The 27,641-nt window shown below is 36.1% G+C and overlaps 1 protein-coding gene across 4 annotated transcripts in view; it reads right to left on the reverse strand.

Moving 5' to 3' along the window:
• LOC134661276 (maternal protein pumilio) overlaps positions 1–27,641 on the reverse strand; it is a 305,529-nt gene that overhangs the window by 3,235 nt on the left and 274,653 nt on the right. For all 4 annotated transcript variants that reach the window (XM_063517266.1, XM_063517263.1, XM_063517265.1 and 1 more), the window contains 7 exons: positions 24,363–24,885; positions 22,601–22,784; positions 9,673–9,770; positions 7,494–7,698; positions 7,162–7,330; positions 5,846–6,004; positions 5,388–5,582 (listed from right to left, as the gene is read on the reverse strand). In XM_063517266.1, the coding sequence (XP_063373336.1) occupies positions 5,388–5,582; positions 5,846–6,004; positions 7,162–7,330; positions 7,494–7,698; positions 9,673–9,770; positions 22,601–22,784; positions 24,363–24,885 (1,533 nt within the window). The remainder of the gene's footprint in view (positions 1–5,387; positions 5,583–5,845; positions 6,005–7,161; positions 7,331–7,493; positions 7,699–9,672; positions 9,771–22,600; positions 22,785–24,362; positions 24,886–27,641) is intronic.

Raw genomic sequence — 27,641 nt, forward strand, 5'->3', positions numbered from 1 at the left:
CGCATACAGCCACGGAGTTTAAGGTCCGCGCTCAGCAAAATAATAAGTCGCGTTCTAAATTCAAATTGCGTTGGGAATATAACTTTCTAGTATAACGTACAAGTTATTTTGTATGAAGAGAAGGTATTATGGGATGTTATAGATTCGAGTTTTTAACACTGTTAATCCCGATTTTAATTTTTGAAAAAAATATATGTTAAACACTATTAAATTCTACATAAAATATGTAAATTTGATAACTGTCGCAATCTCGCATGTATTTTTTTTATTTTTCTGAAAATTTCCATCTCAATTTTTTACTATTATTTTAAGAGATAATTCAATATTAATTTTTTCAGAAAGCGACCTTAATTGTATATACAACATACCCAAATTACAAAGAAATCGGATTAGTACTTTGGCTGTAATAAAATAAAAAATGATTTTTCTTTTTTTGCATTTTTTTTTAAGTCTGAAGCATTTGAGGCTTAATATTTGGTGAAAGCACTACTTATATATAGGTTAATAATCCAGTAAAAGGAAATTGTCTTTTTCGCTAAGGGCAGTTTGGCCATGCTTACCCGGCTATACCCTTTGGAGTTGTTTTCTTATGATTGCTAGTAGAATTGACTTTTAAATAATGATTTTGAATGATATAGTATTTTTTCTACTCCCGTACTTTTATTTGTCATTTAAAGGGTCGTGCACACACCTTTAAACCCCTAGGTACCTTATAGTTGTCAAGACAAGTCTTTAGTCTATTCCTCAAAAAAGTATTTGTGCATACACGCAGTATCTTTTTGGCACTTTTACGATACTTCGTGTAATCGCCACTTAAAAAATATTGTATGAAATACATTGTTGTCAACCTAATTTTAATTGTCATCTCTGACAGATGAGTGAACAAGGTGGTTTGTTTAACCCTGTTTTGAAACCCTCGCAACGCTCAAGATACCATTTTTTGAAAATTAAAATGGTTCGCTTGTGCACCTATCAATATTAGCACGGGCGGTTAAACTCCAACTTTGACCCCTTGTAAAACAAATAACTATTGTACCTTATAGTCGATACAAAAAACATAGAACTATCTATTTTGATCGGGGCAATTTATTAGTCCGTGTTGTACTAAAACTAATATAAATCGAAAAGTTCATTACAAAAATGCATTTGTTAACTTCACTGGTTGCCATCAGTATGAACTAACAATGCATTGCAATATAATACAATCTTCAAATCTATGTTTACGGATTGGTAATAGTCGTACCGCAATGAACCTTAGCAAGTTATATGAAATCTTAGAAAGTTACCGTAAAGCTCTAAAATATTGCCCACTTTTTTCGATCTTTTCCTTTTTTTTTCGAGTTTATCCTTCCATATTGTATTACTTATCTGTGGCACTAACACATTAACATACTTTTCTTTATGTGAGTAAGCAAACTACAGTAAATTCAAGTTTAAGACTAGAAAATGGATCTTAAACAGGCGAGCCAAAAAAAAAGTTATAACTTTGACCAGTTTTGCATAATTATATTCTTAACTTTTGGCTTAACACATTTTATGGTCACGAATCTTGCAGACTATAATCTAGAATAGTTATGGCAAACTTGTATCGTATTAGAAGTCCTTTAAGTATAGGTAATATTCATACCTCGCAACCGAGCTAGCAAATCTGTAGCAGTTGTACGTCAGGGTTATCACTACTACGCATAAACTAAAGTACAAAAAATATATTTTCTTTGTTTTCAAACACACCAATATTATCAAGCAATAAAAATTCCATGTTAATATTTGAAATAAATGCGAAAAAAAAAACGTGATTTTATAAACAAAATAACAGATACATTGAGACGCATCTAATATTGACATTGACCTGTTAATTTATATTATTTGACAGTAAATTGAACCGGGTTATATCGGAAGAGGGTCAACAAGGTTCTCGATCAATTTTATTAATCTTACATACAATAAAGTTAAAGCAAAATGTTTCATCATAATCGCCAACCCTGACACAAAACTGTCATATGCTACGGTTTTGCTAGCTCCGTGGCGGGGTATGGAATATTTCACCTCCAAAGTTATGTGGGCAAAGTTCTAAATAAATATGGTGAATCCTTCATACAATATCCTGAATCTGATAGGGTTTTCAATTATTGCTTTTAACCGACTATGACTAAAAAGGTTAGTATGAGGATAATTTGGTGGATAATATAAACGGTGACAGGCCGGTAACGATTTTAGCCGCAAAAATGTAAAATTGATAGCTTTCGTCGGTGAAATTGTACACCTTTTGTTAACTAATAGAAATAACAAGTACTGGTTTCAAGCATGTCTTCTTATCTTCCATTTTAATGGATCAAATTTTTAAAAACAGACACTAAATTAGTAATGATTTTTTTGTCCCACCCATCCACCTTTCGGGTAACAGTAGAACTCCCCAGGAACACTCGGGTACGTGGGGTCGCTACTCCTCAACAGCTCGCCACAAGGTTGATTGAATGTGCTGGTGGAACGAGCGGGCGATGGTGTCGTCATACCTCTACGCCCGGTTATTATTATTATTAGGACGTTTTGAAAATGCTTCCCCTCAAGTCATTTGTAACATACGAGTGACAACCCTAAGGGTAGAATTGTGCGGGGCAAAGTTGTAAATACCCAAATGTGTTTTTAACATTGCCCACTGCCATCATTGCAAAAGTAATACAGATAAGGTGTTGAAATTTCGTCTCCAGCGTGTCTGAACTGCATAAGAGTTACAGTTAAAATTACAAACATGTGGGACTTTTGTAGACCGAGATACTATCGAAGTTTTTAGATCCTTTTTGGCCCACCAAAAACACATCCGCACTCACAGCTGGCAGCTGGCTCACGCGTGACTGAAGTTAGATTTAGATACGCGTCAAACAATAGGCCAGTATTTCCACCAATATTATGTATTACAGTGAAACCTGGATAATTGCAATCTCAAGGGACCGGAATTTTTTTGCCAATTAACGAGGTTCAAAAAATCGTTGTGTCAATTATAGAGGTTCTCATTAATAGAGGTGGCGTTCTGAGAAATTGCTTTTATGGAGGTGCAAATAACAATTGAAAGAAGATTTACAAGCTTACATTCTGGGTTTCTGGTCTATATATTATGTAACTTGCACTTTTACACTACATTAATTACTACTTTATTTTCTTATAGTCATTTGGGTTTTAAAATAAAATCCATTGAATTGTAGAATAAAGTTTAATTGGAATGTAAAAAGCATACTATGTTTTTGATTTATAATCAAAACTATTTCACCTACTACACTCTGTGATAGATAGCCAATAAATAAATTTACTTCCGGATGAAGATTTAAAATAAAATTATCATTGCTATTAAAATATTGTTTCTGTTCTCTACAAGTCTACATTCTTTCAATTACAGAGGTAATAAGTAAGACTTGTTTCAATAATAGAGGCAATGAGAAGAGCTAAAATAACGGGTTTTTTTAGCACAGTGTCAATTATAGAGGTCTTAGTTACAATGTGGTCAATTACAGAGGCAAAATTCCGAAAAGCAATTAAATCTAAATTGCAATTATAGAGGTTCGATATTTTCAATTATAGAGGCCTTTTGGTCTCAAGGGACCGGGACCGGATGGACCGGAGTCTTACTTATTACCTCTGTAATTGGTAATAAGTAAGACTTGTTTCAATAATAGAGGCAATGAGAAGAGCTAAAATAACGGGGTTTTTTTAGCACAGTGTCAATTATAAAGGTCTTAGTTACAATGTGGTCAATTACAGAGGCAAAATTCCGAAAAGCAATTAAATCTAAATTGCAATCATAGAGGTTCGATATTTTCAATTATAGAGGCCTTTTGGTCTCATGGGACCGGGACCGGATGTTTGGTTGCAATCATTGAGGTTTTGCATTTATCCAGCGGGCTCAGCACGGTTCCATTTTTTATCCACTATCACTAAGCCCGTCACTTTCGCACTTACATACTTGTTAGAACGTGACAGGCATGGTGATAAATGATAAAAATGCGACCGTGCTACTAGGGCTGGTGTCAATTAACCAGGTTTCACTGTAGTTATAAAACACAGTTTAAAAAAGAAAGTGTATGTGTAACTACTTTTAAGTTATTTCGCTTTTACTGAACTGTGACCCGGTGAACAAAGTTATGCTGAATGGGCAAAGTTTTAAGCTTCTACGGTATATGAAGTCATCGTTCTGAATATTGTATTTTCGGAGGGATTAATTATAAAACCATTCCCATGAACAATTGTTTAATCGTTGTTAATTAAAGTGACTATATAAATTATGTAAGCTTTTTGATTTGATTGATATTTAATTTTTTTTAAATTTTAATGAGAATCGTGTACCTAGTCAATAAAACTACATTTTACCTATTTTCATTCACAACAGTTACAAGTATTTTTTTATACCTGAAACTGACGACATTCCAATATTTGGGAAATAAGCTAACTCGGAACTCCGGCAAATATACTAGACTTAAACCAGGATAAGTCTGCAGTGTTATTTTAAACGTCAAAATTCTATGAAATTATGACGTATAAAGAACACTTTCACTGCGTGTGCTATCAAAATCGTTGTAGACTTATCTTGGTCTAAATCTATCTGAATGTATGACAGTTCTTAGTTTTTCCTTACATTTGTATCCAAGAAAATTGCTATAGAATTAAAACTGGAACTGTTACGTCAAGGCGGTTAAAAAGTTAAATCCTCTTTGGTTTTTAATAACAAAACTTCCGTGAGACACAAGACATATTAAATATATTAAAAACGCACTCACGTATTTTAAGTCGAAAACGCTTGATATGTTTCACTCCGTACCGAAGAGTGTTATCAGGAGCGTGCGTTAACGGTGACGGTCGCCGTACTACGCGCGGCAGAGTGTGGACGAACCATTACCGAATGCCGTAGTGAGTGTTGTGTGCAACCCATCATTTGACAATAATGCCGTAAACGAGGGTAGTTTTTCGCTCCCCCTGCCGCCACCGGCGCCCGCGCCTAGTCAGTCATCTTAATTCTTAACACAGGATTTTGACTCTTGGAGACCCTATACATCTCTAAGGATAATTTGATAAACTATATCATCTTTTAGTTCGATACTTACAGACATTTACACCGCTAAATAATTTTAGATTTCTTTATGTATCTTCTGTGTTATTTTTTAATATTGTTACTAAAGTTTTTTCTTAGTAATCGACATTAACAGTTCTTCTACATCTCTTAATAATTGTACACAATACTTTAGTTTTAATTGATATTTGCAGTTAGTTGAATTTTATAATTGTTGATGTATTTTTTTTGCTTGTACGAGGGGTAAGTTCCATCAGTTCCATGTTGAGAGTGATTGTTATGTTATGTTATGGGTGGTTGGTTGGTTGGTGTAAGGCCGGGCGGCACGAACCTGGATGAGCTGGTCGGTGTGAGCGTGCAGCTCCGACAGCACGGGCGCGGTCTGCTCGGGCGTGCAGTGCTCGAGGATGCGCTGGATGACTCGGCAGCCGTATGGATGTGTGGACAGCGCATACACCTGCCCTGAGAACGCGTTGATGATAAACTGCAGCGCCGTCGGCTCCACGCACTCGATGCACTTCTGTACCTGAACACAAGTACAATAAGCACTATTGACCTAACGCGCTCCTTGTAGCCATCGAACACGCATGTCTTATCGTATAAATACTTATTACAAAAAAAAACAGCAGTTCGCAAAGCAGCACATTCGCATAGTTAAAACAATTCGCGATACAATCGCTTATGCATATTCTTTGTAGGTAACAGGTCATTAAAACAACACATATAAGAACAAAAAAATATTGATAATTATAATGCATTTAGATTGATATTCGACGTTGAATGACTTACAACATGGTTTCCGTTCTGGTCCTTGACGCATTTGAGAACGTGTCCGTCGAGTTCACGCACCACCTCCTGCTGCTGCTCGGCGGGTATGGACTCGAGCGCCTTCTGGATCACCCGGCACCCGTACATCTGCAGCGCCAGCGCTAACACATGCCCGCGCACCTGCGTACACAATGTTCCATTAACGGACATACACATTAGGTACCATACTGACAATTATCTTATGACAAACAGTCAATCTGTAAGGTTAGCAAAAGTGCCATTTCGACCAACGCTGCGCGAGAAAAATATTTTTTTTAACCGCCTTCATTACTCGTCGACTAATGGTTATTTATATCAAATATTTTATGTACTTAGGCATTTCATAACAATCAGTCAGATTTATATAATATGTATTCTCATTTCTTTTTTGACTTTTTCCCTTTTTCATTATTAAAAAAAAAGTTAAAGGCAAAATCTTATTCTGCCATTCAGTACCCTTCAATATAACTGCAATACAAAATATAATTTGTCAAAGGACTGTCTCATTTCAAACATAGAGAGAATCGTACTATCTTTGTCTTACACTAGTACTAGCACCCAAAAGAAAAGGATGAGTATAGTTTTTTTTGTTCTTAACTAGTGCCCACGCCAATTACTGGGATTAGTTGTCAAGCGGACCCCAGGCTCCCATGAGCCGTGGCAAAAATGCCGGGATAACGCGAGGAAGGAAGAAGATAGTTTTTTTTTGTTCTTATTTGCTGACAAATTGGTTTGACCAACTATAAACTATAATAATACAGCTTTGTACACTGTAACTATACTGTACTAAACAAACTATCCCTTGGTTAACAACTACTATTCCGTGTCTGTATGTTTCTTATGCATATTTTCTCTATTTTCTGTGCCTTCGCATTCGTTATGGTACGTTTACACGCTTGGCAAATCTCGACAAGCTTCCACAAACACAAGCGTGTGAACGGGGTTGTTTGGCTTGGCTTGCGTGAGTTTGCAAGAGCTTGTCGCGATCCGGGCTAGTGTCGGTTTTTGGAGACAGATCAAAGGGAGCTTGCGGGAAGCGCTTGCGACGTATTTACACGTTGGCGCGTGTTTAGTGTTTACTTAGAGCAACTGCCGACACAACTTCAACGTCCACGTCTGCCATGCTTGCTTGTCCGGAACACAGTAACACACTCGCAAGCATGTAAATGGCATCCAAGCGTTTGTAAAGGCTTGAAGCTTGTAGACGCTTGCCAAGCCTCGGCAAGCGTGTAAACGTATCATTAAAAAAGCGCGCGCGAATAGGTAATTAAAGAATATGAAATGAGAAATGTTCGAACCTTTTGTGCCAAAGTCGTTTTCTGTTCTGTTGTCCCGAACTCGAAGAATTTTTGTATTACATAATTTCCAAATACGTCAGTCATGAGGCTGTAGGCAGCTCCAATGATTTCATTGAACACCATCTGTTTTTCCTGAACTGTTGCCCTTTCTAATTTTTGTTGAATGAATCTGCAATAAGGAACAAAAAACAAAATGTTTATTTACCTACATTAAATTACCTAGCGTATAGCGGTATACAAGAGCTGGCCCGAATAATTTCATTATTAAAAATGTAGCCAGGTGTATGTTCTAATAAAAAAGTATAGGATAGTCACGGGGGGAAGCAAATTACCTAGAACCGTGCTGGTCTTGTGAGAACTCCACAATGTGATTAGCGAGATCCCGTAATTGTAAATTAGGAAATCGATTGTTTCGGAAGTCCTCAAGAAGGCGAGAGCGGCCGGCGGGCGGCTTGTCCGCGACCAGAGCGCCCACTGAGACACCGCCGACTCCCACGCCGCTCACGCCACCCACACCAACACCGCCACCCACCAGTTCTGTAAGGAAACAATGCAATGACATTCCCTTATCCTACGGCACGGCGCTAGTGTGAACACGATTTCCTATTCGTTTTCACACCAGTGCCGCAAACGAATGCGTAAAAACTAGCGTCCCGTAGTGCGAAAACCGCCTAAAACGCAACGCTCAACGCAGATGATGCTAAACGATTGAAAGACGATGCAAACTAGACAACGTCTGAAGTCATTTCCTATAAATGAACTACTTACTAATTGAATCTAGCTCTGCAAAAATGGGCAATTTTGCCCAGTGAAATTTTACGATTTTCGACCCCGAAATCGGGAAAGATACTCATTTTACGGATAAAATCATAAAAGGATGTTGTAGAAAATGTAATTACGTTTCATTTAAGCATAGAACGACATCTGCGTACCCGTTTTTTACTCACATATCCTAAACATCATGAAAATGGGAAAACTGCATTTTTTGTTATGTTTACTTCCTACAATTTAGCTTTAGTAATAGTTTTTTGTTTTACAAGGGGGCAAAGTTGTTGTTTAACCGCTCGTGCTAATATTGATTTCCGAGCAAGTGAAAGATTGCAAAATTGAACCACCAGCGTAGCGAATGGTTCGAAAAATGGAATTTTGAGCGTTGCTAGGGTTAAACAAAATTTGGCCCCGAGTCGAAACACAAATTTTTCACCACACCAACCCGAAGAAAATATTAAAGGCTTCGGCACACAGGCGCGTTTTCCGGGCGGGGCGTGAGCGCGGCGTGAGCGTTTTGTATGTAAAAGCGGCGCGCCCCGCTCACGCCGCGCCCGGAAAAGGCGCCTGTGTGACGAAGCCTTAACTGTAAGATATCAAAATTATGAAACAAAACCAAACCAAATCAAATACAAATTAATGTTATTAAATATTTATCAATCAAAATCAGCCAGCAGAAGCAACCAGCAAACATAAGAAAACAACTCAATATGTGCATTTGATTACTTTGCCTCACATGTGAATAAAATGCAACTTTGCTATCAGTTTTTGAACAATCAAGAGAGCCTTTACCTTTGGTGTAGTAATTTATTTGTGTGGTTCTTGAGTCATGGCTGTTTTCTTTGTAAATAAGTATTTATAATTTAAATAAGTATTAGGTATAAGTATATATCGTTGTCTGAGTACCCACAACACAAGTCTTCTTGAGCTTATCGTCGGGCTAAGTGTAAATAAATTATTATTTATTTTTTAATTTATTTAAGATTTTCCTCGCGTTGGTATGATGAATATTGTGTTTCAATAAGCGCCACTTGCACCATTTTACTAACCCGGGGTTAAGCGGTTTTTGTTTTTGTTTGGACCCTCGTGAATGACACCCTGGCAACGCTAGTTTCCGCTTTTAGAATCACTCGCTTAAATTTTGGAATCTTTCGCTTGCTACGGTATCAGTATCAGGTTACACCACAACTTTCGCCCCTTGTAAAAGAAATAACTATTACTGTTATGTAGATATGGTGCTACTTTCCCGCGCTAGTGCGGGAATGAGTACTTTCCGTGCCTATGCCGAAAGTTTAAAGGACCATATGTAGGTATGTACTGTAAAACGTTGTACGATACAAGTGGGAAAAGGTAATTCGCAAATCGTGTCGATGTAAAACACTCCCTTCGGTCGGGTTTTAATTTATTGCCACTCGTTGCGAATTTCCTACTTTCCGCACTTGTATCGTAAATAACAATTACTTACATGGCCTAGTTTTGGCGTGTTCTACTTTAATCCTAAGGGCAGAGATACATTGATTGCGTACAATCTAAGACAATTTCGTGTTTCGAATTTGACAGGTAAACGAGATGGCGCTGTACAACCCCACACATTTTGTGGTAACTCTGATTGTCTAAACACATGGCGCAGTACAGCGTCATCTGTTTTGGATGTCAAACTAAGGGGCACCGGGCACGTTATTTTCTTAGACTACCTCTCCCGGAAGAAACGGCTAATACCTCCAAAGGTGGTGAAATATTTACCTGATATAGTGCCGACTCCGCTTAGCTTGCTGAGCAATGACGACGAGGAACCAAACATTGCATTTGAACTAAGTCCCTGTGCTAAACTGCTCACCGCTCTGAAAATATATTAAACACTGTAAATAATATATCATTAGCAATTTATAAAAATATCTATTGGGTTTGGAGTGGAATTCTACCAGGATTGAATAGAGTAAAACATTATATGTTCAGACAGTAAAACGATATATATTCATTTGTTCAAGTACACTGACAAAATAGAAAACCACAGACAAAACCAAATAGTCGCCAGCTCATGGCATAAGGTTTACAACCTGTTTGGTTTATAAGTTCCAACAATATCAATATCTTTTTTAATATTGATCCTAGTGAAAAAAAAGCGGCCAAGTGCGAGTCGGACTCGCCCATGAAGGGTTCCGTATTTAGGCGATTTATGACGTATTAAAAAAAAACTACTTACTAGATCTCGTTCAAACCAATTTGCGGTGGAAGTTTACATGGTAATGTACATCATATATTTTTTTTTAGTTTTATCATTCTCTTATTTTAGAAGTTACAGAGGGGGGGGAGGGGAGACACATTTTACCACTTTGGAAGTGTCTCTCGCGCAAACTATTCAGTTTAGAAAAAAATGATATTAGAAACCTCAATATCATTTTTGAAGACCTATCCATAGATACCCCACACGTATGGGTTTGATGAAAAAAAAAAATTTGAGTTTCAGTTCGAAGTATGGGGAACCACAAAAATTTATTGTTTTTTTCTATATTTTTGTGTGAAAATCTTAATGCGGTTCACAGAATACATCTATTTACCAAGTTTCAACAGTATAGTTCTTATAGTTTCGGAGAAAAGTGGCTGTGACATACGGACGGACAGACGGACAGACAGACATGACGAATCTATAAGGGTTCGGTTTCTTGCCATTTGGCTACGGAACCCTAAAAAGTAGCATTTATTTTATAAGAAATCTCAAACAAATTATTTACGTAACAGATAATTTTCTGCTGTGGGCTACCGTTTAAGAGTTATTTACGAAAAACTAAAAAAATATTAAGGCCGTGCATCGAAAAATAACAGGATCTTAGAAACGTGGCAGTGGCTAGCCCCGGAAACAAACAGTAGTGATTTTCGGATATATGTTTCTTGACTATATGATAAGTGATTTCGTAGTAGTCGAAACACGAATGCTTAAAATTTTCTCGATAGAAAATAAATCCAAACTTACGTGTTCATTTTTCGGTTTTAGCTTCGTGCAACTAGAAAACACATCCATATCCAGCACAATCCACCTTACAGCAAAGGTTTTCATCTCGTCTTAACTTTCAAAGAACTAAATATTAACTTATTATCCTTTACCGATGGATTTATTATCGATTTTTGATTTTATGAATTCAACAGCAAACGCCCGTTTTACGCAGTTCGGTTTCTCTTTCTGTCATGCGTCAAAGTCATAAATGCATCCTTTATGCCAGTAATGTTAGATGGCCGTCGTGCCTCAAAGAGGTAAGACCTATGTCACTTCGCGCAGCGCTCCGAATTACGTAAAATTTTAATATCCAATAAACGTTGAGTCGTAACTCCATTGAGTAGTAACGGAATCGAAGGTAAACCTATGATGGTGCCTTCTTACAGGCCTATACGTTACGCATGTGTGCGTGTTTGCTTAGCTACGTCATGCTACGTCGAAATCTATACTCTTTGTCAGTTACAACGGGTTAGGAAATTTCGACAGATATGGAAATGTATCGGTAGCTGTTTGGTATTTAGCCATCAGAATCTAACCGTAACTTTTTGCTTTATTTTTGTTTGAAAATAAAATATCTATAAGAATATATTTTTTGCTTTTTTCTATTGTAATGATAAAAATAAATCTAGTATTTTTCATGCTCAAATAATTTAAAATAATTGAATAAATATTAAAAACTAATAGATATTATTCGTTTTAATTATTATATTATTAAGTTTGAATAAAATATTTTATTTCAATAATACGAAAAGTTATTATATTTAAGTACCACTAAAAAAGGTCCCTACTTACAAAAGCTCACTTGCACGGGCCGGGGTTCGAACCCGTGACCTCCGGTTTGAAAGTCGCACGCCACTACAATTTCACATAAGTAATTTACAATGACATGATACCGTGGAAAAAGTGAATATTACAATGTACTGTGTTACTATCATTTTATAGTTTATTTTGGCTTGACAAGGAGGAATGAGAAAAACGTGCAGAGCGAGAGGATTAAATCTCTCTGTCCCTTTCTTAAAGTAGCCAATCCTAATTATGACATCTGTTTTGATATTAATTCTTTGAACATAATTTGTCGATGTTCTTTTTTATATCATCGAGATAGATTTTTATTAAAAAAAATTGTTGAATTTATATGTTTTATTTATGTTTTTTTGGCATAAATTTCATTACTTTTGACAAATTTTGATTGTGATGACAAACGATTTGATGTGATGTGTGAAACGAACCATGTGATCAACGATTTATCTAATAAAACTTCATTTAGTCGAAAAAAATAGTTGTCTACTACCGGGTGGAAAAAAATTATGGGCCCTGGAGGGAAAGTGCCTTAAACCTTAAGTTTGCTCATTTTACTTAAATGAAACATTATTGTTTTTTAAAGAAACAACTGCATTCAAAGATTTTTGAAGTGAAAACTTCTTTAGCGGCGCTAGGCACTTTTTGAGGTGGGGAAAAAATGATAAACTCGAGACAGCGTAAGGCGATCATGTGACCGTAAGGTTTAGATGGCATTTAAATCAATAAAAACTCAATGACATTACATGAAAAAGGTTATAATCTTGTACGGGCTGAAATACGAGGATCTCACAGTATTATAACTTTATATCACTCAAATATAATTCAATAAAGCTACATCTTGATGAAATCGCTAATAAAAGTGAACTCTAGTACTGGTGAATAAAACTCAAAATATCATGACCAAATATATTTAGATGCGAGGTCTGCAAGGTAACTTTACAATTTCTATTCGAATTGTAAACAATTAACGCTATAAATTTGAATTTCGAATTTTAAACAAGCTCACTGACCAGCAATTTCGGAACCAAAAGTTTTCAATAGAAAGGAGGATGGGTCAATTATACATAGTACTGCAGACATTTTGGACTAGTCATTGAGTTTTCACTTCTGTCGGCACTCCCGGAATGCAACACGTTGTTTTTTTTTAAATTCGCTTAGTCGCGCCCGGGAATCGAACCTACTTTTTCCACACTGTATAAAAGAACACAAATGCTTTTCTTCTGGTAACTTAAATGTTCTATCTATCTTGGTGATATGTCAATGCAATCAAATAATCTGAAAAAATAATAATAACCCAATTTATGAATTCCGTTCCTTCAGAAAAATGCGAAATGTACGTACAATTTTTAGGGATATCTTACTTTTCCCAGAGACAAATTTAGTTGGCTAAGACACATTTTCACTGATTTGGGGTCTGTACTAAAAATCTAACATAATATGATAAGGACTTAATCGTTTTAAGCTCAAGAGTGAGTTTTCCTAAAGCTTTTTCTAAAAATTATGTCTTTATTAACGTTAGGAGTGCACTGCAGCATGTCAAATGTATGCCAAAATGTCAAGGGAGAGAACAATAAATTAAGTTTAAATTCCACTTCCACTCATCAGCAAAGTGATATAAGTATATCAGCAGTTTAAAGTTATTTTATATTACAAAATTAGCGCATCAAAAAAATCAAAGTGCATAGAAAAAAAGTCTCCTGAGTCATAATAAAATTGATGTCTCTTGGGTCACCAGAAAAGTCACCAGGGAGAACGATGACCCAAATCAGATTTAAAAGAAAATGTAAATTTTGTGTACTACCTACGAACATTTTTCAAAAAACTATGTTTTTATAACATATTAGACCCAGGATAGATCTAATACCTCTTTTTTAGGTTCACGATGCTGCGTTGTACCCTTGCCTTCGTTGCGATATGTTTGGTAAGTCAGGAGACTTAAAAAATGAGCCATGATTTTGGGACATATTAACAAATATTTTTTGAATATATATTAATTTTAGCGGACTTTAATAATTTACCAGTTAAATTAGATGTAAATACCTTTTTAGTTAATCGTTAATATGATATATTAGTAGCAGTAAAACACTTTATTGTACAAAAAGACACATAAAACATGAAAAAACACACATCCTTCGTATATGGTAGAATATATTTTTCACACTTATAAGTAAAAACCAAAACCGATACGCGATTGGGAGACGCTCTTTTTGTATGGGATAAAAAAAATTTCTCCTGGGTCACCAAGAAAAAACGACATATTAAAATAATTCAGTTCGTTTTTAAGTTCTAGTCACATTGACTTTTTGGTTATTTGAGATAAACATGATTTGAAAAACATGATTTTCTATTTTGTTGCGATCGACCCGGGTAATAAAAATACGGCGAATTTTAACTTTTGTTTGTTGTCGTTGTAAAATGTATTAAAAAATAATGTAGGCACCCCTGACAATTGAAATTCAAAATTATCCAGAAAAAGCGGCCAAGTGCGAGTCGGACTCGCCCATGAAGGGTTCCGTATTTAGGGGATTTATGACGTATTAAAAAAAACTACTTACTAGATCTTGTTCAAACCAATTTTCGGTGGAAGTTTGCATGGTAATGTACATCATATATTTTTTTTAGTTTTATCATTCTCTTATTTTAGAAGTTACAGGGGGGGGGGGGGACACACACATTTTACCAATTTGGAAGTGTCTCTCGCGCAAACTATTCAGTTTAGAAAAAAATGATGTTAGAAATCTCAATATCATTTTTGAAGACCTATCCATAGATACCCCACACGTATGGGTTTGATGAAAAAAAATTTTTTGAGTTTCAGTTGTTCTAAGTATGGGGAACCCCCAAAAAAAATTTTTTTTTTTCTATTTTTGTGTGAAAATATAATGCGGTTCACAGAATACATCTACTTACCAAGTTTCAACAGTATAGTTCTTATAGTTTCGGAAAAAAGTGGCTGTGACATACGGACGGACAGACGGACAGACAGACATGACGAATCTATAAGGGTTCCGTTTTTTGCCGTTTGGCTACGGAACCCTAAAAATGAGTGTTTCAAAAAGGCACCCTGTATTCCTTACATACCTAAATAATCTCTTATTCAATAAAACATATACATAATTACTAAACACTGTGATTTATTTCAAATAAATTCAAATCGATCGGATAAAAGATATTAATACCTACCTATACAATGAATACGAGTACAGTCAGCTGCAATAATGTGTTACACACCGAAGGCCGTTTTGCGGTAGATCGTGTTAGATCTTATTTGTAGAGCCATAAGAGCGTGTCACATATTTTTGCGGCCGTCGAAGAGTAACATATTATTGCAGGTGACTGTACCTATGAAAAATTCGAGGGTTCAAAAGCATTTCAACCAAAGCATTTATAATAATAACGACTATGGACGCCTGCAACCCCAGGGGTATTGTAACCCCATAACAATAAGGTTGAAATTTGCATTTAGTGACCGAAAAGTCAGGTGAGCGTAATCAAGTAAGTAAATCTGTTTTCATCATATTTTATGAAAAATAATCTCTTTTCTGTTCTTGTGCTATTTTCTTATTATCAATAGGTACTCTTAACTTATATGCTATCTACGCTGCTGCTTCTATGCTGTTAACATCTTCCAAAACAACAATAAAATATGCAGGTTTATGAATTAATTATTTTATTGTTTGCTATTATGAACAAGTAACAACGCCATCTGTTTCAATTTTTTCCGAATTTAAGTTTCTGGCCGACCGCAGCGACCGCGTATAATGGTAGTTAACTTCTGTAACGTTAGATGGTGCTAAAAGGTAACACAAACTTCAAGTGCGGCGCGAAGCGTTTCCATGTGTGCGTGTTAGCGGGGAGGGAAGAACTAGCGGGCGTGGTTTACAAAGCGCCAGACGCGGCTGCAGTAGGCCCTTAACTACTTATCTAAACGTGTGCTGTACAGGCAGTATTCAGGCAGGCATATTAAACTTTGCTGTCAGACGAGCTTTCGCTGCATAGAATGCCTGCCTGAATACTGCCTGTACAGCACACGTTTAGATAAGTAGTTAAGGGCCTACTGCAGCCGCGTCTGGCGCTTCGTAAACCACGCCCGCTAGTTCTTCCCTCCCCGCTAACACGCACACATGGAAACGCTTCGCGCCGCACGTGAAGTTTGTGTGACCTTTTAGCACCATCTAACGTTACAGAAGTTAACTACCATTATACGCGGTCGCTGCGGTCGGCCAGAAACTTATATTCGGAAAAAATAGAAACAGATGGCGTTGTTACTTGTTCATAATAGCAAACAATAAAATAATTAATTAATAAACCTAAATATTTATTGTTGTTTTTGGAAGATGTTAACAGCATAGAAGCAGCAGCGTAGATAGCATATAAGTTAAAGAGTATTGATAATAAGAAAATAGCACAAGAACAGAAAAGAGATTATTTTTGATAAAATATGATGAAAACAGATTTACTTGATTACGCTCACCTGACTTTGCGGTCACTAAATGCAAATTTCAACCTTATTGTTATGAGATTACAATACCCCTGGGGTTGCAGGCGTCCATAGTCGTTATTATTATAAATGCTTTGGTTGAAATGCTTTTTAACCCTCGAATTTTTCATAGGTACAGTCACCTGCAATAATAAGTTACTCTTCGACGGCCGCAAAAATATGTGACACGCTCTTATGGCTCTACAAATAAGATCTAACACGATCTACCGCAAAACGGCCTTCGGTGTGTAACATATTATTGCAGCTGACTGTACTCGTATTCATTGTATAGGTAGGTATTAATATCTTTTATCCGATCGATTTGCATTTATTTGAAATAAATCAGTGTTTAGTAATTATGTTTTATTGAATAAGACATTATTTTATGTAAGGAATACAGGGTGTCTTTTTGAAACACCCATTTTCTGGATAATTTTGAATTTCAATTGTCAGGGGTTTTAATTAAAATTAATTTAAAATGTATTATTTTGTATTTGTATTAAATGTATTAATTTAAAATTAATTTTTTAATACATTTTACAACGACAACAAACAAAAGTTCAAATTCGCAGTATTTTTATTACCCGGGTCGTGTCGCAACAAAATAGAAAATCATATTTTTCAAATCTAAGCGTTATTGTAATTTATCTCAAATAACCCAAAAACCAATCTGACTAGAACTTAAAAACGAACAGAATTATTTTAATATGTCGATTTTTCTTGGTGACCCAGGAGAATTTTTTTTGTATCCCATACAAAAAGAATGTATCCCAATCGCGTATCGGTTTTGGTTTTTACTTATAAGTGTGAAAAATATATTCTACCATATACGAAGGATGTGTGTTTTTTCATGTTTTATGTGTCTTTTTGTACAATAAAGTGTTTTACTGCTACTAATATATCATATTAACGATTAACTAAAAAGGTATTTGCATCTAATTTAACTGGTAAATTATTGAAGTCCGCTAAAATTTATATATATTCAAAAAAATATTTGTTAGTATGTCCCAAAATCATGGCTCATTTTTAAGTCTCCTGACTTACCAAACATATCGCAACGAAGGCAAGGGTACAACGCGGCATCGTGAACCTAATAACGTAACGTTTCAGTTACTTTTTTAGTCGCCGACCATTTTATCCGGGGTACGAAAAGAGGTATTAGATCTATCCTGGGTCTAATATGTTATAAAAACATAGTTTATTGAAAAATGTTCGTAGGTAGTACACAAAATTTAAATTTTCTTTTAAATGTGTTTTGGGTCATCGTTATCCCTGGTGACTTTTCTGGTGACCCAAGAGACATCAATTTTATTATGACTCAGGAGACTTTTTTCTATGCACTTTGATTTTTTTGATGCGCTAATTTTGTAATCTAAAATAACTAATTGACCTATCCTCCTTTCTATTGAAAAACTTTAGTTCCGAAATTGCTGGTCAGTGAGCTTGTTTAAAATTCTAAATTCAAATTTGTAGCGTTAATTTTTTAAAATTCGAATATAAATTGTAAAGTTACCTTGCAGACCTCGCATCTAATATTTGGTCATGATATTTTGAGTTTTATTCACCAGTACTAGAGTTCACTTTTATTAGCGATTTCATCAAGATGTAGCTTTATTGAATTATAATTATTATTTATATTTGAGTGATATAAAGTTATAATGTAACTGTGAGATCCTCGTATTTCAGCCCGTACAAGATTATAACCTTTTTCATGTAATGTCATTGAGTTTTTCTTTATTGATTTAAATGCCATCTAAATGAGTGGCCATCTAAACCTTACGGTCACGTGATCGCCTTACGCTGTCTCGAGTTTATCATTTTTTCCCCACCTCAAAAAGTGCCCAGCGCCGCTAAAGAAGTTTTCTCGTCAATAATCTTTGAATGCAGTTGTTTCTTTAAAAAACAATAATGTTTCATTTAAGTAAAATGAGCAAACTTAAGGTTTTAAGGCACTTTCCCTCCAGGGCCCATAATTATTTTCCACCCGGTATAGTAGACAACAATTTTTTTCGACTAAATGAAGTTTTATTAGATAAATCGTTGATCACATCGTTCGTTTCACACATCACATCAAATCGTTTGTCATCACAATAAAAATTTGTCAAAATAATGAAATGTATGCCAAAAAACATAAATAAAACATATAAATTCAACACATTTTTTTAATAAAAATCTTTCTCGATGAAAAGAACATCGACAAATTATAGTGTGTCAAAGGTCTGTTTGATTTCAAACATAGACAGAGAATCATACTATCTTTGTCTTACACTAGTACTAGCACCCAAAAGAAAAGGATGAGTATAGTTTTTGTTGTTCCTATTTACTGACAAGATTTGGTTGACCCAGTATATGTTCAAAGAATTAATATCAAAACAGATGTCATAATTAGGATTGGCTACTTTAAGAAAGGGACAGAGAGATTTAATCCTCTCGCTCTGCACGTTTTTCTCATTCCTCCTTGTCAAGCCAAAATAAACTATAAAATGATAGTAACACAGTACATTGTAATATTCACTTTTTCCACGGTATCATGTCATTGTAAATTACTTATGTGAAATTGTAGTGGCGTGCGACTTTCAAACCGGAAGTCACGGGTTCGAACCCCGGCCCGTGCAAGTGAGTTTTTGTAAGTAGGGACCTTTTTTAGTGATACTTAAATATAATAACTTTTCGTATTATTGAAATAAAATATTTTATTCAAACAAACTTAATAATATAATAATTAAAACGAATAATATCAATTAGTTTTTAATATTTATTCAATTATTTTAAATTATTTGAGCATGAAACATACTAGATTTATTTTTATCATTACAATAGAAAAAAAGCAAAAAATATATTCTTATAGATATTTTATTTTCAAACAAAAATAAAGCAAAAAGTTACGATTAGATTCTGATGGCTAAATACCAAACAGCTACCGATACATTTCAATATCTGTCGAAATTTCCTAACCCGTTGTAACTGACAAAGAGTATAGATTTCGACGTAGCATGACGTAGCTAAGCAAACACGCACACATGCGTAACGTATAGGCCTGTAAGAAGGCACCATCATAGGTTTACCTCCGATTCCGTTACTACTCAATGGAGTTACGACTCAACGTTTATTGGATATTAAAATTTTACGTAATTCGGAGCGCTGCGCGAAGTGACATAGGTCTTACCTCTTTGAGGCACGACGGCCATCTAACATTACTGGCATAAAGAATGCATTTATGACTTTGACGCATGACAGAAAGAGAAACCGAACTGCGTAAAATGGGCGTTTGCTGTTGAATTCATAAAATCAAAAATCGATAATAAATCCATCGGTAAAGGATAATAAGTTAATATTTAGTTCTTTGAAAGTTAAGACGAGATTAAAACCTTTGCTGTAAGGTGGATTGTGCTGGATATGGATGTGTTTTCTAGTTGCACGAAGCTAAAACCGAAAAATGAACACGTAAGTTTGGATTTATTTTCTATCGAGAAAATTTTAAGCATTCGTGTTTCGACTACTACGAAATCACTTATCATATAGTCAAGAAACATATATCCGAAAATCACTACTGTTTGTTTCCGGGGCTAGCCACTGCCACGTTTCTAAGATCCTGTTATTTTTCGATGCACGGCCTTAAGAAGTGCGAGTCGGACTCGCCCATGAAGGGTTCCGTAATTTATGACGTAGGTATCTAAAAAAAAACTACTTACTATAGTTTTTTTTTTTAGCATTAGAAAGAACTTGGAAGAAGGTAAGCGATTTTGACATGTCTTTTAATTGAAAAACACATTTTAAAAACCAATAACTATTACTTATGAAAGCAGAAGACTACCTATAAAAGATCGTATTAGATTCATAATTGTTACATATTTACCGTAACTTATTTTTAAAATGTGTTTTTCAATTAAAAGACCCATCAAGATTGTTTACCTTATTTCTAAATCTAAAAAAATGAACTATAGATCTCGTTCAAACCAATTTTCGGTGGAAGTTTGCATGGTAATGTACATCATATATTTTTTTTAGTTTTATCATTCTCTTATTTTAGAAGTTACAGGACACACATTTTACCACTTTGGAAGTGTCTCTCGCGCAAACTATTCAGTTTAGAAAAAAATGATATTAGAAACCTCAATATCATTTTTGAAGACCTATCCATAGATACCCCACACACAGCCCCAATTTTTGAGTTTCAGTTCTAAGTATGGGGAACCCCCAAAAATTATTGTTTTTTTTCTATTTTTGTGTGAAAATCTTAATGCGGTTCACAGAATACATCTACTTAGAGTAAGACCAAAGAAAGTCTGCAGCGCTAGATTAAAAGTAGTTTTTAAAAATCAGTATGCGACAACACCACAGAAAATGGATTAAATAGTCTTGATGCTTGTGAAATTTCTACCATATTTACCGTCTATGAAAAAATTAAGCTGTATGCACAGCTTAATTTTTATGGTAAAATATATTTCATTCCAACAATAGATGTCACTATTAATATGTAGACATATACTAATATTGATAAATAATATTGGGAGAATGTGACATTTCGCTTCATCAAAATTAATAAGCTTTTGTAGGTAATATCCGCGACGGCGGTAAATAGGTACAGAGGGTCTACCGCGAACACTGAAGTTCTCAATATGCGGGCATCATTCTCTTTTACTCCCATGAAGGCGTAATTAGATTGACAGAGAAATTGCCCGCAATTTGCGAACTAAAGTTTTCGGAAAAACGAAATAAACCATTAAAACAATAAACATATATTAAAAATAAATTTTAGCTTTAACTAGTAGGTACCCATGTCGTAAGCATAAGCATGGAGGTTGTGGGTTCGAGCTCAAAACCCGGCTAGTACCAATGAGTTTCTCGAAATGTTAGAGTAAGTTCATAAGTATGCCTATACCTATTAGGTGTGTTCAATTTGCTGTGAAACCTTAGTCTAAACCAATATTATATTATCTAAGTAGGTACATATGGTGAAGTATTAAGATGTTTCATTCCACTTACCCGTCATCAACTCCAAATTTTGTAAACATTGTCGTTTTTCAGCTTGAATCGCCTCGTGCTGACTTTTTACAAGTCTAAAATTATTCGTCATGCGGAAAAGTAACTCCCGCACGCCGGTTTTGTGAGGTTTCACCATGTTTATTCCGTTCATCACAAAACACAACGAATATTTAAACGATTTTGACAAACACATACCATAGTGCATGACATTTACTGACTGCTAAAAAACATTGCCATATGTAGTTTTTTAATTCGCCGTTAAATTATTGCGCTGCAGACTTTCTTTGGTTTGACTCTACTAAGTTTCAACAGTATAGTTCTTATAGTTTCGGAAAAAAGTGGCTGTGACATACGGACGGACAGACAGACAGACGGACATGACGAATCCATAAGGGTTCCGTTATTTGCCATTTGGCTACGGAACTCTAAAACGACCTTAGAACAAATTACGGGTGTTTCCTGTAACAGGAGCAATAAATTAAACTGTAGGCTGTACTCCTCAAACTGACCAACATTTGTTCAGCAACTTTTGAAAATAACTCATGTTTTGATTTTTATTACACTTTAAAGTTTATTCTAAGACGCAATGTATTGCAAATTTTGTTGTTTAACCTTTTGGACGCCAATGTCCGATATATCCGCACCGTAGGTTCAACGCCAAAGACCGATTAATCGGTCACATATCACAGAGCAACATAGACCTACGTGCATATGCATAAAGTTTAATTTCAGTTTTGACACTTCGGTGACGTGGCGTCAGCGTGTCAGCTTTTGTGTTTGACACGGCGTCGAAAAGGTTAAAGCGTGACAAGCAACGTCAAACATACTGATGTCAGCGTACATTGAAGGCAATATTTATTTTGTATGAAAAAGAGGAAGTCTAAAGGATTCATAATTTTTAAAAGTTGCTGAACAAATGTTGGTCAGTTGGAGTTTGTTGGTTTAATTTATTGCTCCTGTTATAGGAAGCACCCTGTATACAGTGACTTTCCCACCTTAATATATTATAAATATAGCGTGTCAAAGGACTGTCCCATTTCAAACATAGACAGAGAGAATCATACTATCTTTGTCTTATACTAGTATTAGCACCCAAAAGAAAAGGATGAATATAGTTTTTTTGGTTCCTATTTACTGACAAATTGGTTTGACCATCTATATTAATCCTAATAGTGAAAAAGTGTACTGAATATTTTTCGTAGAAAATTTTATGTATTTACATAGATTACTTATGTAATAGAACTTTTCTTGCTACGGGCCACCGTTTAAGAGTTATTTACGAAAAAGGGACCTTAAACAATTTTTTCTGCCGAATTTCACTAATAAAAAAAAAATGTTTTGCTTCTTATACGACCTCAGGAATGAGTGGTTAAGATTTGTTGGGTTTTAACAGCCCACGGTGTAGATCTTACCTGTACTTAGCGGTTTCAGCTCCGGGTGCAGCAGAGACGGGGCGCAGGCCGACTGGGCCGAGCGCAGCGCCCAGCGGCGGCGACAACGGAGACGGGCCCCACTTGCGGGCGTACTCCTGTAGCGCGGCAGCCGGCCCGCCACCACCGAACTCGAGAGAGTCTCGACGCGTACCTCCTGCCCCGCCTGCAACACGACACACCCGTGTGCTGCACATTCTGTGTATTTACAGGTATGCAAAGGATGACGCGTGTGATTTGAATACCATTAGGATGGGGCGTAAAGCCACAAATTATAAAAGACTACGGCTTCTCATTAAAAAAGCAGGGAATGCCTGACTTGGCTTCATGCTATATTACTCGCAACGCAAGTGACACGGGAATGGTATAACCCCCACAGGTTTGTTCACAGCCTGACAGGGTTAATAAATACGGGAGGGGTCTTACTAGAGAAAGTGTCATTTTTTAGTATATCTTTTGTTTCATTTCTGATCATAACTTAGTATTAACATTGTATGACTTTTTAACTTGTCTACTTCATTTTCGACAATTGCCAGTCGCTTTACGGTGAAAGAAAACATAGTGAGGAAACTGGGCTAATCCCAACAAACCCTAGGTAGTTGCAGATTACTTGCAGAGCGGACCTAAGCTCCCATGAGCCTCAGCAAAAATCCAGAACAACTCTAGGAAGTTGATGATATGATGATCTTCGTTGTCCTCGCCATTGTCCCGCTACAGGGGGTCGGCTTTCTTAACCATGCCACGCCATTTGTTGCGGTCATATTCGTCATTGCATTCTAATCAGAGAATGTTCATGTCCCTTTGGACTGCTACCCCTTTTGCATGTTGCGATGGAAAGGCACTTCTTCACGACATAATCATCTGGTCTACGCATCACGGCCATTTATGGCCAGTTGCACCAACCACAATTAACGGACTGAGTAACGTCACTCAGCACTGAAATATTTGACCGTAGCGTAGCGAATCTCTCCGTTCAAACTGACATTTTGGTTCCGTATATTCTCCTCTATAGGTCGCAATTCTTAACAGATTCTCGTGAAATTTTGTGACCAGATCTATGATTAAAGAGAATTTTGTTGTCGATCAAGTAAAAAAAAATGCTGAATTTGGCATAAAAGACTTATTTAAGCGCCAATAGCGTCTATTGCGGTTAAGACTAGAGATGCCCCGAATAGTGGTTTTGGCCGAATACCGAATATTCGGCCCCTCTCTCGGCCGTATACCGAATATTCGGCCCCTCTCTCGGCCGTATACCGAATATTCGGCGACCGAATATTCGGCATGACATGCGAACATTTTGAGTCACAATTATTATGAAAACTGATAGCTAACAAAGCTCAACGTTAGATGACGTGAGCTAAAATATATTTTTGTTGAAGAGCATTAATGAATAGAGTCAAACAAAACAGACTAATGATAAAAATAAAATGTTTTTTAATCAACAAATGCTCAAAAAAGGGTCTTCGTATTTAACAACTTTCCAAGAACACATTCTAATATTTGGTTATTTTTATTGTGCAATTCTTCTTTTTAAGTAGGTGCAACAGATATTCGGTATTCGGCCGAATAGTAGGCAACATTCGGCCGAATACTGAATATTCGGCAAAGTGGCCGAATACCGAATAGTTGCCGAATATTCGTGGCATCTCTAGTTAAGACCATTGTGAGTTTTTATTTTATTTAGTTTATAGTAGCAGCAATACATCAAAGGTACATGCAAGAATGAACTTGTGTAGGTACATACCAGGTTGTTGCTGTGGTGGTTGGGGTTGTGCGCCGGCGGGCGGGGCGGCAGAAGCGGCTGGGTGGGTAGGTGCCGGTTGATACTGTCGCGGCGCTAGCACACCGCCTGGTGATACAAGTCTTAACGGCGTGCCATTGCGTCCACCCATGACCAGGGATCCGGGGTCATAGTACGGGATAACGTATTGCCCTTGTCCGTTCACTTGCTGCTCCCCTTGTTGGGGCGTCAGAGGTCGGCGTGGCTGTTGACCCTGCTGTTGGGCGGGTTGGGCGACTAGGCCTGGATAAACTCCCCATGGGGCTGCCACGCCGTAATAAGGGGGTACTCCGGCGATTAACGCGCTCACATAGGGCGCACCTTCCTGCCCAGCATTGATAACATAAGGCGCCTGCGTAAACGCCTGTTGCGCTGCTAACTGTTGTTGTAATTGGAACTGCTGTTGCTGCTGCTGTTGTAAAAGCTGCAATTGAGCTGCTGCTGCTTGTCCGCCGGCTGCCGCTGCTTGTTGTGATCGGAACAGTTGCTGAAACAAAGGTTAAATCCCATTCATTATTTAAGTTATTTTTTAAGCAATTATAATCAAGTAAAACAGGTAGTATACCATATATAGGTATTATTAGGGCGACATGTGTCATCTCCACATAATGTATAACCTAAAAATGCCAAAACTCGCAAACAGTTTTAAACTCGCAAAATTGTATTGAAATTACACCTGTCAGCGTACACATCGATTTTGAAAAATACTATAAAGCGCTTAACAATTCTACCTAAAATGCGCTCATAACTACTAAGCAAAGCACAGTCATTAGGACTCGTATAAGGGTATAAAGTATGTACTTAAATTATTCAAGGGTACATTCCTAAGCTTAAATTAAGTACCTAACTTTCTTAAAGAAACCTACACTTTTTTCAATATCCTATCTAACTGTATAGTTTTGCTTGCTTTGCGGGCTGATTCGGCTGCCGCTACGTCGCGGTGGATGCTCGAGCACCCGACGGAAGCCGAGCGCGTCCGTCCAAGCGCTCTTATATGCTAGATGCTAGAGCGATTTTAGACCAAAAGTGGTGCCAGTAACATTCAAATATGGGATCTGACTACTGTGCAGACGCTCTAAATTCTAAATTCCTTTAGCAACTCGTAAAATGCGCTTGGGCGCGCTCCGGCTCGGCCCGTTCGGTGGAAATAGCACTTTATGAATGCTATTAACTCAAGATCAAAACAATACACGATTCATCCTCATCGCCAGTCTTAAAAAATGACAATAAGAAAAATAAAATACAAAAAGATATGTTAGATGTAATTTTTTTGGTATATTGTTATAAATACCTATGTGTGCCATATAAAGGGTTAAATAAAACGAAATAACACACATATAGTTATACTCATATACAAATTTAGAATAACGCAAAAAAGGTTTAATTACTGGATTACAGCACCTAGTCATTTAAAAATTACATAGTAATTAAAAGTAGCTCTTACAAAAGTTTCCGCCGAAACCAAAACTTTTGGAGACTTGTTAAAATCGTTGAGAAAATGTCAATAAAACCGCTTTTAAACACATTATTAAGACGCCTACATAAATCAGTAGGTATATTAATATTGTTGTCCTACTTGTTCCCCAACTTTTGGTCCTTGTCACACAGTTTAGTTTCATACTTTCATAGTACGAAGTAGGTACCATTTTGTAAGTTTCGGCCCGGCCGAAAGGAAAAGCGTCGTCACTATCACAAAGTTTTACTTACGTTTCTTTAACTTAAGTACCTATTGATTACTTTCTAGGATTAGGTAAATAAAGGCTAATTAGGTAAATCTTAGGTGTAGGCGTACGAGTGAATATATTTTGTAATTAAGTGGCGGCAGCTGTGAATAGGTATTGGTACATTATTAGTATTACAGTGGTGTCATGGGCGCTAGCTCTCTAATGAAAGCAATGGCTTAAACAAATGATAACAAAGCTTAGCCGCAGACCGGCGCACATGCTGTTTCAAACCACGGAAGTACACTAATTATTCTTCGTGTACCTATAGATAGAACCCAGCAAGATCTTTTTATTAATAACTTCGCGTATTTGTCTCAATAACTACCGGGTGAGGCGTGTAACAAGAGCAAAAAATTAAACTATAGGGTCTGTAGGCTGTATCCTCAAACTGACCAACATTTGTTCAGCTACTTTTAAAAATAACTTATATTTTGATTTTTAGCACACTTTAAAGTTTATTTTAAGACGAAATTTATACATTTTGTTATGTTTAAAGCGTGTTAAGCTACGTCAATTACAATGACGCAATGTTATAAAACATAATAATTACAATGATGATGGCGTACATTGAAAATAATATTTAATTTGTATGAAAAATAGGAAGTCTAAAGATTTAATAATTTTAAAAAGTTATAAAACAAAAGTATCACCGTTTGAGGAGTAGGTACAATCTATGTTTTCTCAAAACGGCAATGAAATGTTGACATGACTTACTTCAAATTAGGTCCGGAAATACAACGTAGAGTCTGTGCGGAAAGAGAAGAGTCGTAGAATGTATTGGATCCCATACATTTCACGACTCTTCTCTTTCCGCACAGACTCTATCCAGTGTAATGAGTGAAGATGATATGTAAAGGAATTTCATACAGCCTTAAACACCTAGGCCTGTAATGCAAACTTCCTTTGTTTTTAAACGTCAAATCGTAACAACGTCTTGGCATATATCAACCATCAAAAAACCTATAAGCAATATATTTGGTACGTTATGTCATTCTGCCATTACGCTTTTTTTTCTTTTTTGTATTTTTATTATTATTACTTAGGTGTATTAAAGGGGAACCGGTGGGTATTGAATTGTAAAGTAGGTAATGATTCGATTTAATTTTCAAACCAGAAACTAACGAGGGCGAAACATATCCATCTAGGTTTTATCACCACAGATGTACAATATACCCCATAAAAAGTAACTAAAATACAAAATAGTATTTGGACTAGGAAGTCAAGTATCTAACATTTCAGATACAAGATACTTTTGGAAATGGTATTTGAAATACAAGATACGTATTTTAAGATACTTTTTTTAAGATAAAATACTTTTTGAAAGAAAACACTATTTGTTTCCCAAATCGGGACTTAAGTAACACCAAGCATAGATTTCTTACGCCAAAAGCAAAGTGAATAAAAACAAACTCTTTTATTAAATTATAAATTCGATTTTTTATCAAATTAAGCATTTTAGGCATTTAGACTTCGACTTTTTTATAAAAAGACCGTTCAAATCAAAATCGTCCGAATTCCG

This window comes from Cydia amplana, chromosome Z (assembly GCF_948474715.1).
Source record: "Cydia amplana chromosome Z, ilCydAmpl1.1, whole genome shotgun sequence".
Classification (NCBI taxonomy): domain Eukaryota; kingdom Metazoa; phylum Arthropoda; class Insecta; order Lepidoptera; family Tortricidae; genus Cydia; species Cydia amplana.